Source organism: Strix uralensis, chromosome 4 (assembly GCF_047716275.1).
Source record: "Strix uralensis isolate ZFMK-TIS-50842 chromosome 4, bStrUra1, whole genome shotgun sequence".
In the NCBI taxonomy this organism is placed as follows: domain Eukaryota; kingdom Metazoa; phylum Chordata; class Aves; order Strigiformes; family Strigidae; genus Strix; species Strix uralensis.
In genome coordinates, this window is record NC_133975.1 from 94,421,114 (window position 1) to 94,443,833 (window position 22,720).

Genomic DNA, 22,720 nt, shown 5'->3' on the forward strand with positions numbered 1-22,720 from the left:
CTGAAACCAGGCTTTTCTTGCCCTCATTATTCTCATAATTTATATTAACCAAATCTACACTGACTGAACAGAAAGAAAATGGATGCTTTTCTTCTAAAATGAAAATATCTGTATCAATATAGTTTTATGAAATTACTCATTGACCATGCCTCTGTTTGCTTCTCTGATTGCATCTCCTGTCAACTACCCACTGACTCCAGTATCCAGATTTCATTTGATTCTTAGTCCATTGGTTTTCAATTAAGGATGGTTTGCTCATGAGGATCAGCCTAGAAAAATCTCTCAGTGGGCTGTTGCCTTCCTTTATGGAGTTGCACAATCATTTGACTGTTCTCATCACAGTGCTAGGCTTAGAAATACCAGTACTGAAAAATGCAGAGCAGTTAGAAGAATAAGCTATGCTTGACCTTATTAGCAAGATCGCTCATTCTGTATTGGGAGGCTTTGGGGATGATGGGAATTGGGCCAGTCTGCTGGGAGTGTTGGGGTATGTTGCAATTGTCCTCATGTTGTTTACTTGTTAACCCGTTTAGTATTTGGTTTAGTTTATTGATTATTCTTTTTTCTTTGTGTTTAAGGGTTCTTCCTACAGTACCTCATATATATATCTTATGTTACTAAATGTGAAGGGCTCCATGTAAGCCACACAGTTTACTCAAATTATTCTTAGGTGATGCCCTCTGTAGATAGCTACCCATGAGAACAGGAGCCACCACCACAAACGCATCAGCTGACAGCACAAAATGGGTGACCACACGCTCATGAGCAGCACAGAGCTCTCAAAGCTGCTGATTTCAGAGACTGACCCCTGCAGCAGGCCAGGGCATTAACGTTTGGGAGTGTGATCCAGGACGGGTGACAGGGGCCTGAGGTTAAAGTCCAACTCTTAGCAACACCTTTGTGCATCTCAGCTGAATCACCTTCCCACTTCTCTCCCCTGAGTGTCTCCCACTTCTCCCAATGCCCCAGCCCCTCTGACATGACCCACACCACCACCTCCTGGGATGGGGCTTCTCAGCTGCACCTCTTGCAGGAGGTTGGGGATTAGGGACAATATCAGTGTACGTATGAAGCCACCTTATATATGTATGATGTGTTTTTAGCATTTTCCTAGTGAATGAGGGAATGAAGAGATGACAGGCATGGACAAAATACTTAGAAACTTGCTTCTAAATATTTACTATATGCATTAAGAGTGCTTTAAAATCAGCATGGATGCTCAAATGAGATATTTGAGCCGCATTAAGGATATAGGAATTTATATAATCACTTAGTGTCATGCTCAGGTTACAAATCAGATCATTGTATAACACACAATCTTATATAGATTAAAAGCGAGAAGGTCACTTATATTGTAGCAAATATTTTGTGTAAAGGTTGATTTGTGTAGACAGACTGGATAAGCAGCAACTTCTTTGTAGCTTCCTTGATGATTTTTTTCTTCTCTTTGAGACGTATTATTCTTACATACCTTTGCACTCATAAATCCAGTGTTTATCTGCTCAACTGACTGGAGTCTCAGGGTTACAGAAATGAGAAACACAGCTCCTAAAAACAACTAGATTCTGGATGTCATTGAGACAAGCTGTTGCATTGAAAACTGGTATGGGAGATGATACAGTTATGATCTGGAAAACAAATGCTGTATATAATCATCTCCACGCCATCCACAGTGAAAGGCGGTCAGACTTCAGAAATGTAGTATTCACAAATGGGAAGTTCAATGTCTTCTGACCTGAAGGGCCTGAGATCTTTGGGGTGAAACCCAAGAATTTACAACATTTAATATAGTCTGTGTTTTTCCTGTAGACAGACTGAAAGAGATTGTAAAATGTACTGATAAATATGATAAATAATGATTATAAAAAATAGGTAGACATATGAATTTTAACAAATGAGACTCACACAAAGAGAGAAATGTATGATGAATACAGCTTTCCACGTCCACTTTTGTAAATGTTCAAAGACAGGGGAGACATTTGATCTGCCATAAAAGCCACTGTGAATGAGAAAGTAGAAAGCCCACGAGCAATACAAAAATTCAAGTTACAGCTTCTCTATCCTTGATACTCACCTGAGATACAGTTTGAAGTGATCAGTTATTCTGCCCAGAATGGAGTCCAAGGTTTCATCTCAAATGCTAGTAAGTCATAAGCCATGAAATGTTCCTCTCTGCTCACCTTCCCTTTTTAGGAAGGAACAACCACAGTGAGTTGCATAGATGGATAATATGGACGGAAAAGATACTCCACTCAACCTGGAGCTTAAGTCTGAAGGATATTGCTTTTGCCACAGCTCTGATGATAGTGGATTACAAAGGCAAGGAAACTCATTTAACCCAACCTTCCTTAAATCCAAATCTTTTTATAACTTAGAATTAAAAAAAAAAAAATGGACATGATTGAGAGATTTGGTTAAGTGGCAGAGACTAAACAAGGGTTATTTTGGGATTGGGTGAACAAGACCGTGTAGCTTGGTGAAGCTCATGATGTCCTTATTCAGTACAGAGCCCAGGCTGACTATGTAAGGGCATTTTCTGCTGGACAGAAATGCAATTTCTTACAGATGCAATTTTTTACAGATGCAATGCTTATATGTGAATGAAACATTTTGCTGCTGATTTGTCCCATGCTGGGGACACCTGTCCTGGAGAAACAGCCCTGTTGATGGAGGGTGCTCATTGCCCTGCCTTACCTTTTGTTCCCTCAGACAACAGTTTACACTTCATGGCACTGAATCAAGCTATGAAGGTCAGTCGCGTGGTGATTGCTGATGGTAAATGTTAATTTTTGACAGATTTGTAGGACATGTAGCTTGTCTGTATTCATCTCCTGATGTTCCTATTGTCATTATTTATCACTGGATCATGATAGCTTCTGAGTCCCAGTGGAACCCTACTGAGCTAAGTACTATAGAAACACATGCCTGGCTTTGCTGTTTTGGCTTCACTCCAGTAGATCAGCTATATTCATGTATCTCCTGCCTTGCTATTCTGATTTTTTCCTGTTCAACAAAGGGGATATTTAAAACACTGGGGAGAGGGAGGTGGGGGGAAGGATCACATAAGATCTTTTGCTTGTTACTCCATAAGTGTCCTTGCTCCACTCTCCATTGCACGGATAGAAAATCATGTCTAGTTCTTTGCTGGGTGTGCAACTATCCCAGAATATTCTGTAAGTTGCCACATACCTACTGACTTCAGTATGATCTGCAAAGCAGAGAGGTGCTGTGGCGCTTTCAATTATACAGATGAAGCTCTGGTATCACTGCAGGCTTGTCACTTGTTTGGAGCACATGCTGAATCTCTGTGATGTGAGCTTAATTAATTTGACTTACTCTTTCCTATCTGGTGTAAAATACTCACAGCTGGCCCACTGTTGGCTGACGTGGTCAAGAGAATACCCCCAGATGGAGTTTTCTCTCATGTGCAAAATGTACTGGACAGTGTCCTCCTGCTAAGCTAGGTTGTTTCCAGCTCTGTGCATTGTGAAGGCAGGGTCACAAGTACAGCCTCTGTAAGTTTCTGTGAAGTGGCATAGCAAGACTAATTTCAGTCTCTGATGATGGCAAGTGCAGCACCAGCATGATGGGCTGATATTGTTCTGATACCCAAGGGACAAACCTTCCTTCTTTGGGACCATACTGAAGCCAAAGATGAGATAATCTCTATTGGGGAGGAAAACACATCATTTTTTAATGCAGTCTGTGGTAGGAATTTTGCTACTCCTGCAGGAGAAGGGATGGATGCTCCTGAGAATGGGATCCCACTGCAAATTGCAGTCCAGAGCTATCTGAGTAGATTTATGCCCCTGCATTAGTGCCCAGAGCCCATGCTGAGCACTGATTCACTGGTATTTTCCTAACCCATAGAGGACCTTGTAGCTTAGAGGCTATAGGACAACAAGGTGAAGTCTATAGTGATGCTCTCTGCAGCAGCTTCTGAATGGAAAGGAAGAGGAACCCATACCTTCTCAGTCACATTTGCAGTGACCAAGTAAATCCCCTCTCTGAAAATAATGTGTGCAGACTAAGGAGCCAAAAGCCCCATGCAGCTGTTGAGCTGGAAGGCCCCCCCATAAACTCATGCCACCTCTACCAAACTGGAACTTTCTTCAAAACAGTGTCCAACTGCCTCACAAATAACCTCCAATAATGCAGTATTACCTGACAGAGAAGGAACACTTTGCTATAGCTCATTTTTCATAGGCCCAGCAAATGGGACAAGTTCCCCACCTTAGGCTAGCTCAGTCCTTAGTGTTAATTCACTCTCTCTGGGCCCAGGGATGAGCAGCCCTGGCTATGCAGAGATAGCTAGCCTGGGGTCAACACTTGGGTGACTTCTCTGCCTTCAACATTGTGTATTGTGGAGGCACAGATGAAGAAGGAACATAGCAGTCAGGATGGACACAATGCTTTTTTGCCAGTGCCTGTTGAGGGGAACACATGAAATTCCTGGGAAGAAAGCAGAGGTGTTAGGGTTACCAGGCCACCAACACCAGTAAAAAATAATGTGAAAGGAGAGCGGGAAAGAAGGCATCCAATCAAAGACTGCCTGGCCTGTTAGGTGCCTGAGACAGCGATGTAGTGAGCACACTAAGATTTCACAGTAGGTGAGGAAATCTGTTTTAGGTAGGCAGAAGGTGCAGGAAAAAAATGTGTGTGACTAAGTGGACAGAGCAGAGATGAAAATTCTTTACTGAAATGAAATAAACCCCTTTATTTTAAGCACTATAAGGCCTGCAGTTGTTCAAGCAGATTTTTAGGGGTTTCATTCATGTTCTGCCATCGATTGCAGCTTTCTCTAATCTTGAAACACTGAAATTAAGCGTTTCTTTTCACTTCCTGATCTGGTCAGCCTGTTGACATTTTGCATCCTCCCACTGGGTAGCACAGGGCTCACTGCCAAACCAAAGCCCTGGTTTTTAATAGAAAATACAGTAAACCAGGAAAGCAAATCCTGATTTTGTTCATCAGACTAGAGAGACGATTTTATTAAAACCTTCTTTCAGATCAACCAAGTGCCTGACTGAGCATAAAAGGGCATAAAAATCAAGGACTTCACAATTTGGCCGTATTAGGGTTTATAACACACAATAAAATGATGCCATTCAAGGCTTACCGAAAGGTATTCTACAAATGCTAAATCTGTAGTGCAGTCCAAGGATTGGAATTATTAGAGTAGTAGGTGTGTGCAATACAGAGGATGCATGGGGAGGCGATTGCTTTGCTTTTCTTCCCTTCCTCTCCTGGGCGAGCCTTGGCTGTAAGGGGTCACTCACTGCCTGTTCGTTGGCAGCGAGCGGGGCCAGTGCTCTGCTCCAGGGCCCTGATCTGCCCTTTGGAAACTGGGTGTAAATAAAACACCAGTTAACTCCCAATCCAGCAAACAAATGCAGACAAGTAGAGCCATGTGGGATGGAGGCCATGCTCCGGGGTTACCTGACAGCTCGATCTGCCTCTTCCTGGACATTGGTCTGCATCTGACCCATGTGGCTCTCGGGACGTGGGGCAGCTTCTGCTTCTCCCACCAGTGCTCTCTGGGCAATCCAACACCTGCAGACTAGACTTCTTGTGTCCTCCACTGTCATGGGTGTTTGTGTTGATAATGCCAATGCAGCGGCAGAGATGGTGAGATCAGAGATGGCTGCAGAAACACAAAAGCCAGCTTCTGCAGCTTCAGTGTGGTTTTAATACATGATCATGTGCGAGGAGACATAGCTGGTGCTTCTTTGCTTGGGAGCTCATTTGCCCTCCTGCCTGCAGCTGTTAGCAGCCATGTGGCATCCTGACATTTCATCTTTATTAATTTCTTGACAGCTAGCCTTTTGGGGTTTATTGGGAGATTAATTGTTTTCAGGAAGCTTTCAGACTGTTAGCAAGGTTTTATCTTTTTTTTCCCCATCCCTCTGAGCAGGTGACTCTAAAAACCCACTTTGAAATGTATTAAAATGCCAGGAGCATCACTCTTCTCACTGTCCCCCAGTTTCTCTTTGCAGCCCAGAACTGAGAGCAACTAGAGGGGGACCCAGTTTTGAAGAGGGCACCAGCTGCAGCCATCATTGCAGCCACTTTAGTTAGATCTTCCCTGTGGCATTTTTCCAGGAGGAAAAAAGAGCACACAAGCTTGGTTATTTTTTTCTATAGTCAATGCATGTGATTAGTGGTATTTATAAAAACTGTGCAGAAAACAGCATCTCAGGAAAAGGAAAAGTACAGGCAGATGCACTGAACGAAAGGAGAAATTAACAGACTTCGAAGTCAGCAAAAGTGGTTGATTAAGAATTTAAACACCAGAATTTTGCAATTTGGCCGTTCTATGGGTTTCTTAAGCATGATTCAGTGAGGGCTTTTAAGGCCTACTGGAAGCTATTCTGTAAATGACTGCATGTGTAGTACCATCTGAAGATACTAGTAACATTGTAATTGTTTTCAGGGTGGGAAGAAGGAGACTTCACCAGCAAAAATATTAAAATAAGGGGGATGAACTCATAGTAGCCCACTCAAACCTTCCCTTTCCCCCCTTTAAAATTTTGTGATTTCAGTGTTTTCCTTGCATTGCTTATAATTCTCTATTACTGGTTTGTTAATTTTTTGTCTTTCCCCAAAGCAGAAGATAAGCATTTAAAAGAACACTTCCCCATTCCTATTTACTATAAAACCAGTAGCAAATTGCTCATTTCATAAGTAATTCAAGCCCAGCGATTTTGCATTAGCATAGGAATTTAAATCTCCCTTGTGCTTCACTGCAGAACTAGATTTTGCCCAGAACACTGAATGGGACTTGGAGCTTTTTACTATTAATCTGTGAGGTCAAACACAGGTTGGCACAATCCAAAGCGCTGTGATGCTCTCCTTGTTCAGCAGCCTCTAATATGTTTTGGAAACTGCCCAGAGTATAATGATGAGGATACATACACGATACTTTTCACCTGATGGCGTACAGGTAGTTTATTTGTTCCGTCTCTGTGGACTGCTAGAGATGTGCACAGAGGCAGTTTTCCTTCCATTCGTAGAGGCAGTCCTCTCAATTTAGCTGTGTTTATTTGAGACTATAAAGGGAGTCCTTGGTAGTGTCCCCACTGTATCCATAATGTGATTGGAGTGCTCAGCACTACCAATCCTGCATCCAATCCTGCATCCGCTGGAGATAATGAACACTGTAAATTAGGGGCAGTCTCTTTTGGTATATGTACATGTAGTGCCTAGCAGAGGGGGGGCATAGTAGGATGAGCTTCCTCATTAGCTCTGATCAGAGAAATACATAAAAATAATTCCACTTAGGGGAGGGAGGATGACACTAAACAACATCCGAATACCAGGGCATGAAAAGGTGCCAGTTTCTATCCATATTTTATGCATTTTTAAAATACACAAATGGAATGAATATGTCTAAATATTCATTGCTTAAGGTGCCTTTCTTTAACATTAAAAGCAGTGTGCGTAAATTCCTCGTTTTACCTGATAGCTTTCATTAGCTCTCCATCTGTAATCCATACCTCCTGCTAACAAGGACAGAACCGCTATACTCGTTAGGACTCTCCCTTTAGAGGAAGCGGAGTGAAAAAGCCCTAGACTTTTATGGTGCAGTAGAAGGTGAAGATGTTACCAGATGAACAATTCTTTCCAGCAGTGCTTTGGCTAGTCTCACTATGTAATTGGAGATTTATTGTAACCCATCAAACCCCATTATTTCCCATCCAGGAGTCTTTGATTTTCAGGCCCTCACTCATCTGAAGACATACTTGCTGAGGAGAGGTGCAGAGTCAGCGGGAAAGATGGACAACATGAATAATTAAAATAGAGGTTGAGTTTCCATTTGCAACTGAAGAGAAATGGTTTGCACAAAAATAAAATGAGACAGGGTGTCAGAGATGCTCCAGAAGGGTGGCTGTTTTGTCTGTTGGCATTTCTGCTCTCTGGAAGGATTGTTCATGACAGCGATATTTAAATATTGGCTTTAGAATGGCAACCTATCATAATATTATTTGGAAACACTCTGCTGCAGATAACGCTGGACAGATGTGTTTGGAAAAGGTAGAAACTGCTAACAAGCAGCAGTTAATTAATGAATGGGGATCTGCAGTTTGCGCACATGTGAATTACCCAGTGGAAAGGTATATTGCACAGAATATTATCTCGGTAACAAAGACAAGCACTCAGAAATGAGAAAATTGAAAAATTAATGTTAGCTTTTATTTTTAATGTAGTTGTGCCATTAAAGACTATCAAGCACTATGTTTTCACAGCTTTCTTCTGTATTCAGTGTTAAGGATGGACAGTGGTCATCTGTTCAGTACTTTGTTTTCTTCCACTGTTCAATCTTTTTTACTTATTTCTTGCACATTAAGCAAATCCTTTTTCGAAGAGGGGATTATTAATTCCTTATGACACTAACCACCCCAGCATCATCATAGTTTTGCAGACATTATTAAATTTATTTTTATAAACCACTCAGAGCTGAGGGACTTGTTATCACCCCTGTTTTAGAGATAGAGCCTTGAGGCACAGAGATTACAAAAATCTTATTTGGGGTGCTTAAACTGAGAGAGATTTCAGAGAGCTTGACTTCTCAGAGTGGAGAGAATTATAAAACACACAAAGCATGACCACTGTAAGTTTATTTGCAGTAAGGGCTCAACACACCTATAAATTGGATCCCTGGTGTTGGTCTGCAACAAATGAGGAGCTGAATTTACTAGACAACTGTGAAGTGTTAGTTTGAAAAAAACTTCATTAATATAATATATGACTATATCACTGGCAAGAATAGAATCCAGTTCTCCAAAGCAGCATTCTTCTGCCTTAACTATTTGATCTTGTCACTTTCTGTAACCTTCACTTGGTACCTGGACATCTTTCAATGTCTGAAACATGTAAATCAAGTGTTCTTCAGGCAGCTCACCTTCACAGAAAACAAACCCAGTATATCTGCAAGTCATACAGTGACTCTAACATATTGAACGAGACAGGAATCCTGGGTTAAAAAAAGAAGAGTATGTGGTTATGCAATTAAAGTCTGTCTCCTAATGCATTGGTAAAAGAGGACTGAATAAAGAGCAAATAAGCAGCATCAGCTCTGGTTTGTCCTAACTTTTTGATTGCTCTCATATAATAATAATATCCCTTTCTTGTACTTTATACACACTATACATGTTTCTAACAGAAGGGGAAGAAATTCTATCACCAGTTACCACCCTGATGTGCCATCAGTGAGGTTATAACCTCCAGGCTCACTTCACAGACCCTGCTGCTCCCAGCGAGGAAGGCTCGGGCGAGATGGGCGCATGGAGTTACCCTAGAGGGAAGCGGGGGTATTGGGTGCTCTGTACAGGAGATTGGTAGATTGTGGTTGCCAGTCTTGATAAAAAGCTTGTTAATCTTCAGTGTATGTGTATTGTATGATGGTGCGAGCTCCAACATCCCATAATATTCCCACACGGCAATCTAAGTCAGGACTACCCCAGCCAACTGGACCAGGATGGGTGTGATGCTCAGCAGAAACCTGCAGCCCACACCTCTTTCACTTTGAAAGGGACTGGCAATTACCAGAGGGCCAAGATAAAGTGGAAATGATTGTAAAACATCTGTATCTCTGTTTTTGAACAAACAGCTCATAATTAGCCTTTAAAATGCATTCAGTTTTCATCACTAATGCCATCGTTCTGGTTATGCATCACTCATGGGTGAAGAGCAGCTCACCTGGGGGTTGTGGCGGGAGGCTGGGGCAGCACAACCCTTCAGTTCTCACTTGTTTCCTCAGCCAGCGACTGCGTGCTGGGGTAAGGGACGTTGTGCCACCCCATCCCACCCCACCCCATCCCATCCCAATCCTCTTCCTACCCCATCCTATCCCAATCCCACCCCAATTCCACTCTCCCCCCAGCCCGGCAGGCCTGGCCGAGGACGGGCTTCCCCCCGGCTGGCCCCGCCCCGCCCCGCCCCGCCGGCCGTGGCGCCGCTCTGGTCTCCCATCTCTGTTGCCGGTGCCGCTCTGCCCCGCTTCCGGTCCTGGCCACCTCCCCCCGGCCGGGCGCGGGCGGAAGTGCGCAGCGCGGCCATGGCGGCCGTGGACATCCGAGGTAGGGCCGGGCCGTGTCTGGGCGCTGGGGGCACCCCGTTAGCGGTCGCGGCGGGCGGGGCGCGCTTCCCGGGGCTTTGGCGGGGCCGCCTCCGTGTCGAGCTGCGGGCCCTGCCCGTCGCCGCCCTGGGCCGAGCTCCACCGGCGGGCGCGGAGCGTTTGGGCGCCGCGAGGAGCGCGAAGGAGTGAGCTCCCTCCGTGGGGCAGAGCGCGGCGGGCCTGGCTGCCCTGCGGCAGCTGCGGCCGAGGGCGGAGGTTGGTGTAATGGCACCGTCCTGGCTGGCGGGAGGTTGCTGTGCTCATAGTATTCGCTCCGAGGAGGGATCAAGTTATTGCACGACGAGGTGTGACCAGAGGTGTGAGGATAACAGAGCCGCCTCCTTTAGTAGTGCCTTGCAGGGGCCACGGAGCGGCTGAGTTTGTACGTCTTTGAAGACTGTGCGCAAGAGAGTTTAGTAGCGTTGCTGGTGTATAGATGTCATGAGAAGGAACTGGGAGGAAAAACTGTCCAAAAAGCAATTTTCTTGGGTGTGAGGCAGTCTAGGAAGGTGTGTTGAGGGCCACCTGGGAAAACCAGGCCTCCCGTCTGGTACGCTTCTGCCTTTTTGGGTGGAATAAGGAGGTCCTGGGGTGAGATGGTGATACAAGGGAAGTAAAAAAAGAGAGTTTTAGCTCTGAGATGTGGAGGAAAGTGCAAAACACTGGCACATGTGGGACTTGCATGAGACCAAAGCAGTGAGTTAGGCTGATCATCTTAGCAGCACTTTGGGTGGATGTGATAAGGCAGGCCAGGTGTTAGAAAAGCCAGAAAGAAAACTGAAGTAACTGAGAACACGAAAGGTTTGGGTGACTATTCAGGCATATAACTAAAAAGAGAGAATGTTTTGAAAAAGGGCTGATATTTGAATGAAGTATTACAGAAGGTTTACATTGTAAACAAAGTGCAGGTTAAATTACTGTGAAGAGTTTGAACTTTGAGAGAGGAAGAGGGGGCTGGGATGGTGTGAGAAAGGAAATTATTTTTCTCTATAAGGGTGTCTGAATGGAATCACACCAAAAGCCTGTGTGGTGGAGTCACAGAGCATGACCAAGAGCAGATATTTAGGGAAAGCTTGTGAGGGTTTAATTTTGATAATGCCACAGAGGTTTTCTGCTTTTTTTATTTCAGCCTTACATAATGATATATGTAGTCCCGTTTGCTTTTCTGACTGCCTTGTTTCAAATTGCAGCAAGGAGCTACGTGAACAATTAAGGGAGGAATGCTGTATTAAGTTATTAGCTGGTGTGAGAACCTTCTGTTTTAATCCAGATCATTTAAGCTCCCTCAAAGTCTTTTATTTAATATGGTTCAATACATTGAGTAGATTTTGAGGCATATTTCTGTTTTTAAGCTAACAAACTATTTTTCTGTTCTGCTCAGATTGTCAAAGCCTAGTGTTGGGCTGTCCAGCCGGCAAGGCCAGTTACAGCACATTGTGTGAATTGCTCTCTTATTTTTTGTCATGGTTTGCTGGCTTGTCTCCCAAATTGTCTTGACATTCACAGCAGATTGGCAGTATTGTCACAAACACTTTACTTTTACATCTGTGATGCAAATTCCACCAAAAATGCTTTGAGCAAGATGTCCTGGTTTTGAAAGGAACAGGGAAGCAGAACACCATCCTTTATCATACCCAAAATAAACAGAAGTACTCCCTTCTTAGCTGGAATAACAGGCATGTCAGGTTCATGGTTGGTTTTGTTCTTCCTCCCCTTTTTTCCAAGAATAGTTTAAGAGAATAATCTTGCTAGTCATAAAGGCAATTATACATATTGGCACTAAGCAGCTATGGATAACTGAGCCTTAGAGCCCAACTTTATATTCAGTTTTAAGATACATTTATCAGTCTATATACAGCATTATAGCTATATATATATGAAGCTTGCCTGACATTCCTCTTGATAAATGTAGTTATTGTTAATCATACAAGCAAGAAAAGTTTGTATTTGAAATGTAATATGAGAATTTATTATTACAAGAATGCAAGCACTTAAGATTTTGGCTTTGTTGGGAAGGAAAGCTTGTATTTTGGTTTTGAAGGGCATTGAGGATAATCAGCGCTACATAACTTAAGTGCTTAATAATGGATCTTAGTGCTGTGTTTCTGAGATTTCCTTTTTTATAGTGAGGAGAGTCAGTAGTGTATGTGAAATAACTTTGAATGCCTCTAGACTTCCCCCCGCCCTGTTCTATGAAAGAGTTAGGTTGGCAATTCTAAGATTAACGAGGCAAAATGATTTATGAGTGACTATTTATACTGCATTTTTCTTGGTTTGCTGGGCAGCTAGTGTTACTTTATTAAGTGTCCTGCAGAGAAGCTGCTAATAATACACGAGCTGACATTTTTGGAACTGATTCAGTCATCCCTGAGCATGCACAGTTGTCGCAGAAGTAAAATATTCACAGTGGAACGATAAGTGGGAGTTCTGGGTATGTATATAATGCGTGAACATAAGGGAATGGTTCCTGCAAGAAGGGAATTTCAGTTCTTCAGTCTTCAGAGACTTCTCATCACTTATGTTGTTTAATTCTAAACACTGTATTCCTTTGTTTTGTCTTTGAAATTCTATTTGCTGCTGCAGCATTTAAAATGGATGAATTTCAGAGTGCTTTTCAAGGTGTCTCATGGATCTTAAACGTTAGTAGGTTTGTTGACTGTGGAACCAATTGTTGACACTGGTTTCTTTGGTCTGCTTGAGGAACATCATTTTGTTACAGTGTGATAATAAAATCCAGGGATTTTCATGCAGATGTCCCCAGATCTGTAGGAATTTAACTGGCATACAATGATTTGCAGGTTATAGAGTATGTTTTGATTAAAAAGGTTGCTTTTTTGTATAATTGTTAGTACTCTGTAGTTAGATTTCTGTAATATTCAGTAAGCCAGTGGATAAGTAATTTGCTGCAGGCAGTTGGGCAGATTAATTGTAGAGTTGGGAACAGACTCTCATGTTCAAGACTACTGGGAAACATCCACCCAAAGATAGCATCTTTGTGTCTGCTGTTTTGGGTTTTTTGTTTGTTATAGATTTCAGCTGCCTAAAAAATAATAATCTTTGAAACATAGCAGTATCAGCTGCTGTGATATCAGTGATACGTATTTTCATAACAGAACATCTTAGAAATGTTACCAGTGCCACTATTTTGTTTCACTCGATAGTTTACTCATTGGCTTTAGCAAAAGAAAATTCTTGGTTTAATAGATCTCTCTAGTGGTTTACCTATTTTTCAGCAGCATGGTTTACAGCTTGGAAAATATTTTTATAAGAAGTAAACAGTTTTAAATATGACCAGGCTCAGATTTAGCTTGGGGTGTATCACTCCGCCCTGCCACCAGCCCCATAACAGATTCTAACTTAGTTTAGTAAATTCAATTTACATACCAGAGACCTAGCTTTCAAAAGGAACCATGCTTTGGATTGTCCTTCTACTCAGCTAATGCCGTGGTTCATAAAATAAGCTGTATCTAATACTACCAAATAGGTGTAGTATGATAACGCTATATACAGTATCAGAGCTGATTAACTCCCCCAACACATCAAACACACATGTGCACACAGACTCTACTCATATTCTTGAGGCATAAAGGTATACCAGCAGCTGGTGGTCATGGAAAGAAAAGTGCAATTACAAAAAAAGTCTGTATTTCTATTGTGTACCTTCAACAGAACTGCAGAAGGTTAAAGGATATCAATCATTATTTGAACTCTTTTTAATTAGAACTGGTTTGTGTGAGGCTGTGTTCCACCTCTTTCCCCTGCTATAATCATTATCCGGTGCCAATTTACTCTTGGAGGTATTTGTAGTGTTTTGGGCTGCTTTGGTACTCAGTGTAGATTTCTCTCCCCAGATAATCTCTTGGGAATTTCCTGGGTTGACAGTTCCTGGATTCCAATATTAAACAATGGGAGCGTGTTGGACTATTTCTCAGAACGAAGTAACCCATTCTATGACCGAACATGTAACAATGAAGTCGTCAAAATGCAGCGGATGACCTTGGACCATTTGAAGTAAGTTGTAATTTGGAACTGCTTCCTGTGCAGTGTCCTTCGTCCCTCCATCCAGAGGCTTTGGTGGCTGAATGGAAGCATGCTGGAAGCCTCCTGTTCTGTGCTTTTTAGTCCCATCACTTGCCAGGGAGCTCAGCAGTTTTTGTATTTGGATGTCTTCTATTTCCTCTTATGCCATTTCAAGGAGGTGTTAAGCATGAAGGATTCTATGTATATTCTGAGATTCCAGTAAATCAGCCTTTAGATATTTCTCTGAATTAGAAAAGCTGTCTTCTCTCATCCTCCCAGCTCAGCAGAACCTGAATAATGGTAATGCAGTTAAACGTTTTTGTGTGGTGAATAGGGTTTATGTTAGGGGATACTTTGAGTTCATAAATAGTTTGTGTTTCCGTATCTCACTGGCAATGTGCCATAATTAGTACATAATTCCTCCAAAGAGCTGGCTTTTTAGCATGGATAATAAAAGTAGTGAGTGTTGTAAATAAACTGATCACAGATGGTTGTGTAATGAGATTGCAGCATGCGCAAGTTCACTTTCTTTGCAGTTCCCCATCTGCTACACTGAGCACAAGTGAGATGTTTGAGAACTATTTAAAGACTCCACAGTATGATCGATAGGGAGTGTGCAAGCTGAGCTGAAAGTTCATTGGAAAAGTCACTTGTGCTCAGATGTGGTTGCAGAGAGGCTCTCACATCAGATACACAGATGGTCACAGCATACACTGGTCTTTTGTTTCTGTGTTTAAATGACATCTCTGTGATGATAGATTGTTACCTTTTTGGTATTTATTTGTTTGCTAACATGTTCTGCTTAGATGTTGTGTCAGGTTGTTGTAACTCCCTCTGTATATGCAGCTAGGTTTTGATAGCTAGCTCAGGAAATCCTATGCCTTTGTTTATTGCACTTTATATAGAAGAGCTTCCAAAGCATCACAACTTCATCCCTTTACTGCCAGGCCCTTTGGTAGCTCTTCACACCCTACAGATTTTACTTTGTGGAAGATAATTATTCAGGTTGCTTCTTTTTCAGCCAGATGGTTGGAGTGGAGTACATCCTTCTTCATGCTCAAGAGCCCATTCTCTTCATTATCCGAAAGCAGCAAAGGCAATCTCCAACGCAAGGTAAGATCACTCAGTTCTTGTCACTGCTGAGAAGGCCGATCAGTTAGTTGCTTTTTTCTGTTCCTAATTTGTGTTTAAGCACTCCTGGTTCCCCTTTTCTGTCTTTATCTTAAATCTAAATAAAAGGGTATGAGGCTTTGTGGTGGGGGGGGGAGATATTTTGTCTAGCAGTGACCTGTACTGTGCTAGTGGCAGGGATTGCCATCTTGTGGTGAAATGTGAAGAGTGCAATGAGGAACTGCTGCTGTGTGGTATATTTTGCCATGGGAAATTGATAATAGTGTTCATGCCATGTTGTATTTATCTGTTAGGCTATGCAAGAGTTTTCATTTTATTTGAATGTGAGGCTAATGATATCCTTGCTTGGGGCTGATGATCTTAGTTTAATTTGTGCTAATCATCTGAAGTGGTTAGTATGTGATTGATTTATTTTGGAGAACCATGATTTCTATTAGTTAGGGAGAAGGATCATTCATGCTTCTGTTTGTGTCACATCACGCTCTCATTCTGCACTATTTCCACCTTCAACTGTGAATCAGTTATACTGCTGAGTAGGATCTTGTCAGTAGAGGACAAGGACCCATGTGAAAAATGACCATGAGATACCACAAATGCTTGTTGTTCTGGTTATACCCCTGAGAATGGAGCACTTTGTAATGGTGAGGGAATCTTGTGACAACAGCACTGCTCCTTTTTATAGTGTCACTGATGGCCTTTGCAGGTTTTAAATGTAGTACCTTAGCTTTTTCTTCCATTTGTGTGCAGCTGGCTTCATTATTCCTTTTTAACCTAAAATTTGTTTGTGCATGCATGATTAATTAAAAAAGTAGTCACATTCCAATAGTTATTGGACTGTCTTCTGTGTTTACTGCATGTATATTTAAAATAATTTAGGTTATTTCAGAGTAAGATTTATGGGAAAGAAAGGCAGGGTTAATGCTGGTTATTTCTTAACCTTTTTTTAGTGACTTAGGCTCTGAAGATACATTTTGGTCTTCTACAGGACTTTGCCTTATCTATCAAGGCTTCTTATTCACTTATATCATGTAATGGCCTCTTTATATTGTAGTTCTGTACCGGAAAAGAACTTATGTGATTCCTTCTTCAGTAGATTTTACGAGTTGTTCCTTTGATAAAAGTTTTGAATCTAGCTTTCAAAAGGTGAGGTGGAAGTATCATGCAGCCCTTAATTTCCTGTTTTGGCACTTTTTAGATCAAGAGTAAAGTTGGGGGTTCCACAATATGTGTGTTCAGACTTTTGCTGTAATGCAGATGTGTGTTTGGTGGAACTTAACTGGGACTTGTTTGATAACATTTTTCCCATTGTGACTGTACAGTTTATGCTGGATACCTTGATTGAGTCGCATAGTTCCCTAGATTGAATGTTAGTCATGTGTTTCATTTTATCAGTGATACAGTATACTTCACATTTGCTAGTAGCCATGGTTAATAATTCTGGTAGTAGCTATAGTTAGCACATACATGGGGACAATTACAAGGTTTTGAACCTTGGTTGTGTGAGACTTTGAAGCATGGTCAAGATGACCTTGACTAGCGATAAGAAATTCATAAAGGATAAACTTTGATCTCCAAACCGTAGAAAATAAGCAGAACATCCTGGACCATAAAGAGAATGTCTGGGGTTGTGTTGAGGATGAGGTATCTGACAACCTGGCAAAGTGACTATTCAGTAAATTAACGTGGCAATGAAACTAACTTTTGAGTGTCCTGAAAGTGAACTACCTTCATTATAATCCTGAAAACCACACCCCCAGGTCAAAAAGACCCCTGCCCAGGTTAAGACCCTTCCCCTGGGCATGCATAGTAGTGGAAGCATTATGTAAACTGTATTATAATTGTATGTTAATCACTAACTAATCAGTATCTAATAGGCATGTTTGTAAAAGGACTAACCTCTGATTTTTGTGTGTAAAAGAAGCATGAAAACCTGCTGTTGGTGTGCTTGATTTGTGGAAAAGTTCAGTGAGCACCCAGGCCCAAGTAAATACAGTATCTCTCCTGAGTGTGTCAAGATTGGTTTATTGCACGCCGGGCACGAATCTGCTTTTGGGATAACAGTGGTACAAATATTATTGTATTTGAGACACAAGAATGGGGACGGAAAACTAAAATAAGTTCACAGCTAGTGTTGAGTATTCAGATAGAACTGGTACAGCCCTGTCTTATGACTTCTGTGTGGTTTTTTAAAAAAATATTTATATTAAATTCTTTAAGCGAAGTTTTTGCCTGTTTAAAGTGATTTTGGAAAATCTTTAGATCCAATGATTAGGGAGAGTTACTTGTTGAGGAAAGTAGGCTGCTTTGGTACAGAGCTGTGAGACAGTAAAGCTGCTGTTCTGTGTCTTGCTCCTCTTCTAAGGAAATGCTAAGAATCCTCTTCCTTTTGAGAAGTGAGTACTGGCTGTAATATGCACCCAGCTGTCTTGGTCTGTTAATTTAGGCAGGTGTCTAAGCTTCATAAAATGCAAGTACTGGATGAATTGGGTCCTGTCAGTAAAAAGGTTCAGACAGATTGTGTTAATACAGATGGAGGAACTGGAACAATTGTGGGCCCAGGTAAGAGCCTTAGGAATGTGAAGCTGATAGCATTGCTATGGTTTCTCCATTGAAGAATGTTTGGCAGTGTTGCAGAGGCAACTGTGATGTTCCTCTGCACTGCAGCTCTAATAAACAAGAATTTTTGATTGGTCAGTAGAGGTTCCAAATCTGATTTAGCAAATGCCTTTGGAAGGTAGTCTTTTTTTGGCAGAATGTTATTGATTTAGAAATGCATGCTCTGTGTATGCATAGCTGCCATTGGGTCTGGGAAATCTAGCAAAGAGGGCTGTACAAGTTGGAGAGAGCTGAGGCCAGAAGAATGAGATCTTACGGTGTTGTGTGTTTCTACCAGTAGCAAAGGCAAGTGGAGCTACTTCCAGTGCAGTTCGCTTAACTCCTCTTGTGTCGCTCCGAAAACCCCAGTCTTCTAAAGTCAATTATTTGTTTGCAGTAGGACAGGACTTAAAGCTGATGCTTTTCTATCTGTAAAACAGACCTTCTTTTTCCCCTTATCAGTCTGTGGCTAAGGTGCAAATAAAGCACCTTGAAGGAGAAGGTTGAAAAGAGAAAATTTGGTGATGAGATGAATATTGCAATTTCTGCTGTTACTACTGAAATTCAGCAACAACTACAGAGTCTTCAGCCAGAGCTTTAAATTGATCCTGCCTTTCTTTTTTTTTCTTTTTTTCCTCCCCACAGTTATTCCATTGGCCGACTACTATATTATTGCTGGAGTGATTTATCAGGCACCTGACTTAGGATCTGTCATTAACTCCAGAGTTGTAAGTGTTCTGTGCATTTGATGTATACTGGTTGTATCTGCTTTTACTTTTGGTTGTTTCCCAGGCTGTTTAAATCCCTCCCTCACGGTTCTGAGGAAAGATCTTGTGTAGTATACAGTAACTTAAAACAAACCCCACTGGTTAATATGGTGTGCATCCCACATGGAAATGAAAGATCCTGGGATAGTACAGTATGGTCCAAAAAGTAGGATACATTGTTTAAGGATGAAGGATCAGAATAACTGAAGCTACCCAGCTGGCGGAACAGCATGAGATTCGAATAATCAAAATAAAAATCACATGACAAATACATATGAAATAGTAGTTAAGTACATATTCAGTGACCCTTTCTTTGGAATGTTAATGTTAAGGTAATGTAATATTTCTCTTTAAATGAGGCTTATTTTTTAAAGTTGATGTGGTATTTCTTTTTAATTGGATGCTCAGGTTTGTTTTGATTTCTTCTGTTCTAGTAAGCTGCTTTTGCAAATTTGTCAGTTTAGAAAAGCATTTCAAAAAGGGTCATGTAAGAGCCTGTAAAAGTGATTACATTCTTGGTCCAAAACTAGATGTCCCAAGTTCCCTTTCCAGGGCAAAAATGAATATAGAATACTAATTTTTTTTAAAATCCCTGCTTTCAAAAATTTATACTGTATTTTCTCCTTAAATTCTGAACACTGGCTTATGTTCTTGTTCTGAAAGCTCACTGCAGTGCATGGAATTCAGTCTGCTTTTGAAGAAGCTATGTCCTACTGTCGCTATCACCCATCCAAAGGCTACTGGTGGCATTTCAAAGATCAAGAAGAACGAGGTATGATTCCTAGTTGCTCCTGCGTACTTTGGGAAAAGGGAGGTAATGTAGGGAAAAGTTTGAGGCAATGCACAGTGATGGTGTAGAGATGAGGTTAAGTGTCTGTTGAAAGGGTAAGTTAATGCTCCTTATTAGGTAGAAGGAATCTTACTCTTGTGTGCTGGTGGTTGTGAACATTGAGGCATGGGTGGGAGATGAAAGTGGTGAGCTGTGTGTCAACAAAGTGGACAACTCTTCAACCCACTGCAGACCAAAGTACATTTTCAGAAGCGAAACCAGTTTGTCAGGAGGTAGGAACTGTCCTTAATCTATCTTCCACAAAAAAACCCCAACCCTGATGTCAAAGGGAAAATATAGATCAAGTTTAGAGGAGAGATGAATACCAACTTGTCATACAGGAAGGAGCTGCTAAGAGAACAGAGCTTTTAATACAGCTTTCTCTTACATTTCTGTGACTTGCAGAGAAAACTAAACCAAAAGCCAAGAAGAAAGAAGAACCAAGTTCTATTTTCCAAAGGCAACGGGTAGATGCTTTGCTTCTAGACCTAAGACAAAAGTTTCCACCCAGATTTGTTCAGGTATGACACTTACAAGCCGTGGTATTGCTGTAACTTAGTTGGAACTTAAGGCAGTCTGTAAGTACTTGAACAGCTGAAACTGAATGGGAATTTTGTGTGCTTTCTGCAATGGTAACATGGATTAGATAATAAATTTGGAATGGAAGGCTCTGATTGCAGTGTAGGATTCCCCTTTGTAATTGCAGGAGTCATTAAGACCTTGGCAAAACTATGAGGGCGAATTTTATTATACAAATTCCTTATCTAATCACAGAGGGTCTGTTCTTGTCAGCTATCAGATCTTGCTGCTGCTTCCAGTTTCCTGTTTTGTGAGCTAAGTCAAACCACCGCAGCTGTTTTGTTTTAGTTACTCCATTGTTCTGGAGGCTCATTAATTAGCATGGAAATTCTTGGCATTCTGTGAAGTTGTTGTGATTACCTCTGTCTCTAGTAGCCATTTGTTCCACCAGGTCTTCTGCTTGGGAGCAAAGGAAATTATGTTTACAGCATCTTTAAAACTGTTTACTACTCAGATGTAGGAAAGACCAGCTAACTGAATATTTTTTGCTTTAGTGCTTTCCAGTTGTCAGAGGAAAAAATGGATGTTAAAAGATTTGGATTTTGTTTAAAGTGTATTTAGTGATCCCTTCTACCCTCAACTCTTATGTGTAATAGCTCATTGCTTGGCTTATATTCCAAATGAATAGTAAGAAGGGTTAAGAACTGTGCTTTTGGTTCCACTGATATGTTGTTTGTTTTCTTTTTTTTTTTTTTGCTTCCTCCCTCACAGCAAAAGCCTGGAGAAAAGCCTATCCCAGGTAAAACTCTAATATTTTCCCAAGACTTAAATGTAGGCTCTATATAGCAGAGTCTTCCAGTTGCCATATAAGGTCCTTGCTGCTGCCACTGAGGTGGTTAGGAGTTCTGGCACTGCCTGATTGTGCAAAGTACTAGGTAAGAGCAAAGTACTAGATAAGAGTTCTCTGTGGCAGCCAGAGTGAAAGTGAAAAAAATCTGTATTCTACTCCTGCCCTTTCTGTCCATAGAACTGTATTGCCTGAAGGTCCAAATGCAGGAAATGAGCTTTGAAAGCAGGAGTTGGGTGAATGAGGGAACAGTTTAGTCAGTCCAGCATCTTAGTGATTTTGCATGGTGCTACAAGCTCAAGAAAGCATTTGAAGGCTTTGAGTTGATCGGAAGCAACCTCAAAACAGAAAAAGCATGAACTGTATCTCTTCAATCTATTCCACTTTTCTACCTGTATGGATATGAATTTAGTCCTTAATTATTCTTATACCTTTGAAATTAATTTTGCCCCTTTGACATCGCCAATGTTTTCTAAGTACTCTGAACAGTATTTTAGGAATAAAAATTGGAAGTTTAACTTTCTTTTGCTGTTACTTCTTAAGTGGATCAAATCAAGAAGGAACCAGAACCAGCCCCTGAAGCTGTCAAGCCAGAGGAAAAAGAGACTGTAAAGAATGCTCAGCAGAGTGCTGGTGCGAAAGGACCACCTGAAAAAAGGATGAGACTCCAGTGAAGGGAAAAGTTGTTACTCATCTGGATTAGTCAGTACCGGGGAAACAGGAGATTATTGCTCTCCTTTCTTTGTATTTAAGCTCTTCCACTGAGACTGATGATTCAGGGACTGAAGTCCCTGTAACAGCTTTTTCTGTAGAAACCTGTCACACAGATGTTAATGTCAGGATGCGAGCTGCCTCAAAGAAGGTCTTTTCAGTCTTCATCTTATTTTGAACGTTGGCTTCTGAGAATGTTTTTTTTTTTTTTTTTTTTTACATGGACATATTTTGCAGCCTCCTGAAATCTTTACAGACTCTTGCATCCCTTGTGTCGTGGTCTCCTATGTAAAAAGAAAAAACTTTTATATAGAAAAAATAAATAATCTGAATTCTTGGCAAATAAAGCTCCTGGCTGCTGGAATGCCTTTCTTAAATGCTTACTTTGTTAGTAGCAAGTATGCCATATGTGCTGGCAACATTTTTTTTGCTTGGATATTGGAATATATTGTGTGCTATTTTGAGGAAGAAAAGTTCTTCTAAAGGATTTAGGCTGCCTGCTATAAATTGCTGTGCCTTTAGTATGCTTGGGATACAGATAAAAGATTTGATAACTGGAGGCTCAAATCCATGTAATTAGATGTCAAACCACTCTCAGTCTCTAAATGTTCTTGGGCACTCATTTTACTTAATGGCTAAGCTGGTCTTTTATTATAAAAGCTAGTGTTCTGTGAGAGATTTATGATGACATAAAACAAGCTAAAATGTCTTGCTGTTGCACACTCAGTGAATCTGTTTATATTCCTCCTTTTTTCATTGTAACTCAAATATATCAATTACATCTCTTCTGTACTTCTAGCACTTTCTTGCTGCATCTGATCACCTTGTTTAGTCGTCTGCCTTTTAGACTTAAGGAGGTAGGGCAGTGGAAGAGAAGCTTCACTGACAGCTATACACTTTGCTGCTTAAGCATGTTGCTTACACAAACTTTTTCTGAAAAACTAGAAGTCATCCATTGCAAAGAAATGACTATTGGTTTGGTTTTGTTTTTTTATTGAAGTAATGGAGCAATCCTTGAAATAGCTTGCTTTCTTTTCACAACTGTTACCTGCTTTCTTGTAGTAAACTGCAGTAAGCAAGAAAAAGGTCTGTACATAGCAAACAAAATGTAGATAGGAAGGAAGACTTAAGATATGCTTAGACAGCTGTGTCAGATTTAATTTGAGGTTATAAGAGACTGTTTC

At 41.2% G+C, this 22,720-nt stretch overlaps 1 protein-coding gene across 1 annotated transcript; it reads left to right on the top strand.

Annotated features, from left to right (window-relative positions):
* Positions 1 to 10,003: 10,003 nt before the first annotated feature.
* On the top strand, positions 10,004 to 22,328 carry MED6 (mediator complex subunit 6). Its single transcript, XM_074867993.1, has 8 exons — positions 10,004 to 10,079; positions 13,969 to 14,128; positions 15,159 to 15,250; positions 18,509 to 18,591; positions 19,294 to 19,402; positions 19,865 to 19,980; positions 20,750 to 20,777; positions 21,369 to 22,328. The coding sequence occupies exons 1-8, from the start codon at positions 10,058 to 10,060 to the stop codon at positions 21,497 to 21,499; spliced, it is 741 nt and encodes a 246-aa protein (XP_074724094.1). The 5' UTR covers positions 10,004 to 10,057; the 3' UTR covers positions 21,500 to 22,328.
* The last annotated feature ends 392 nt before the right edge of the window (positions 22,329 to 22,720 follow it).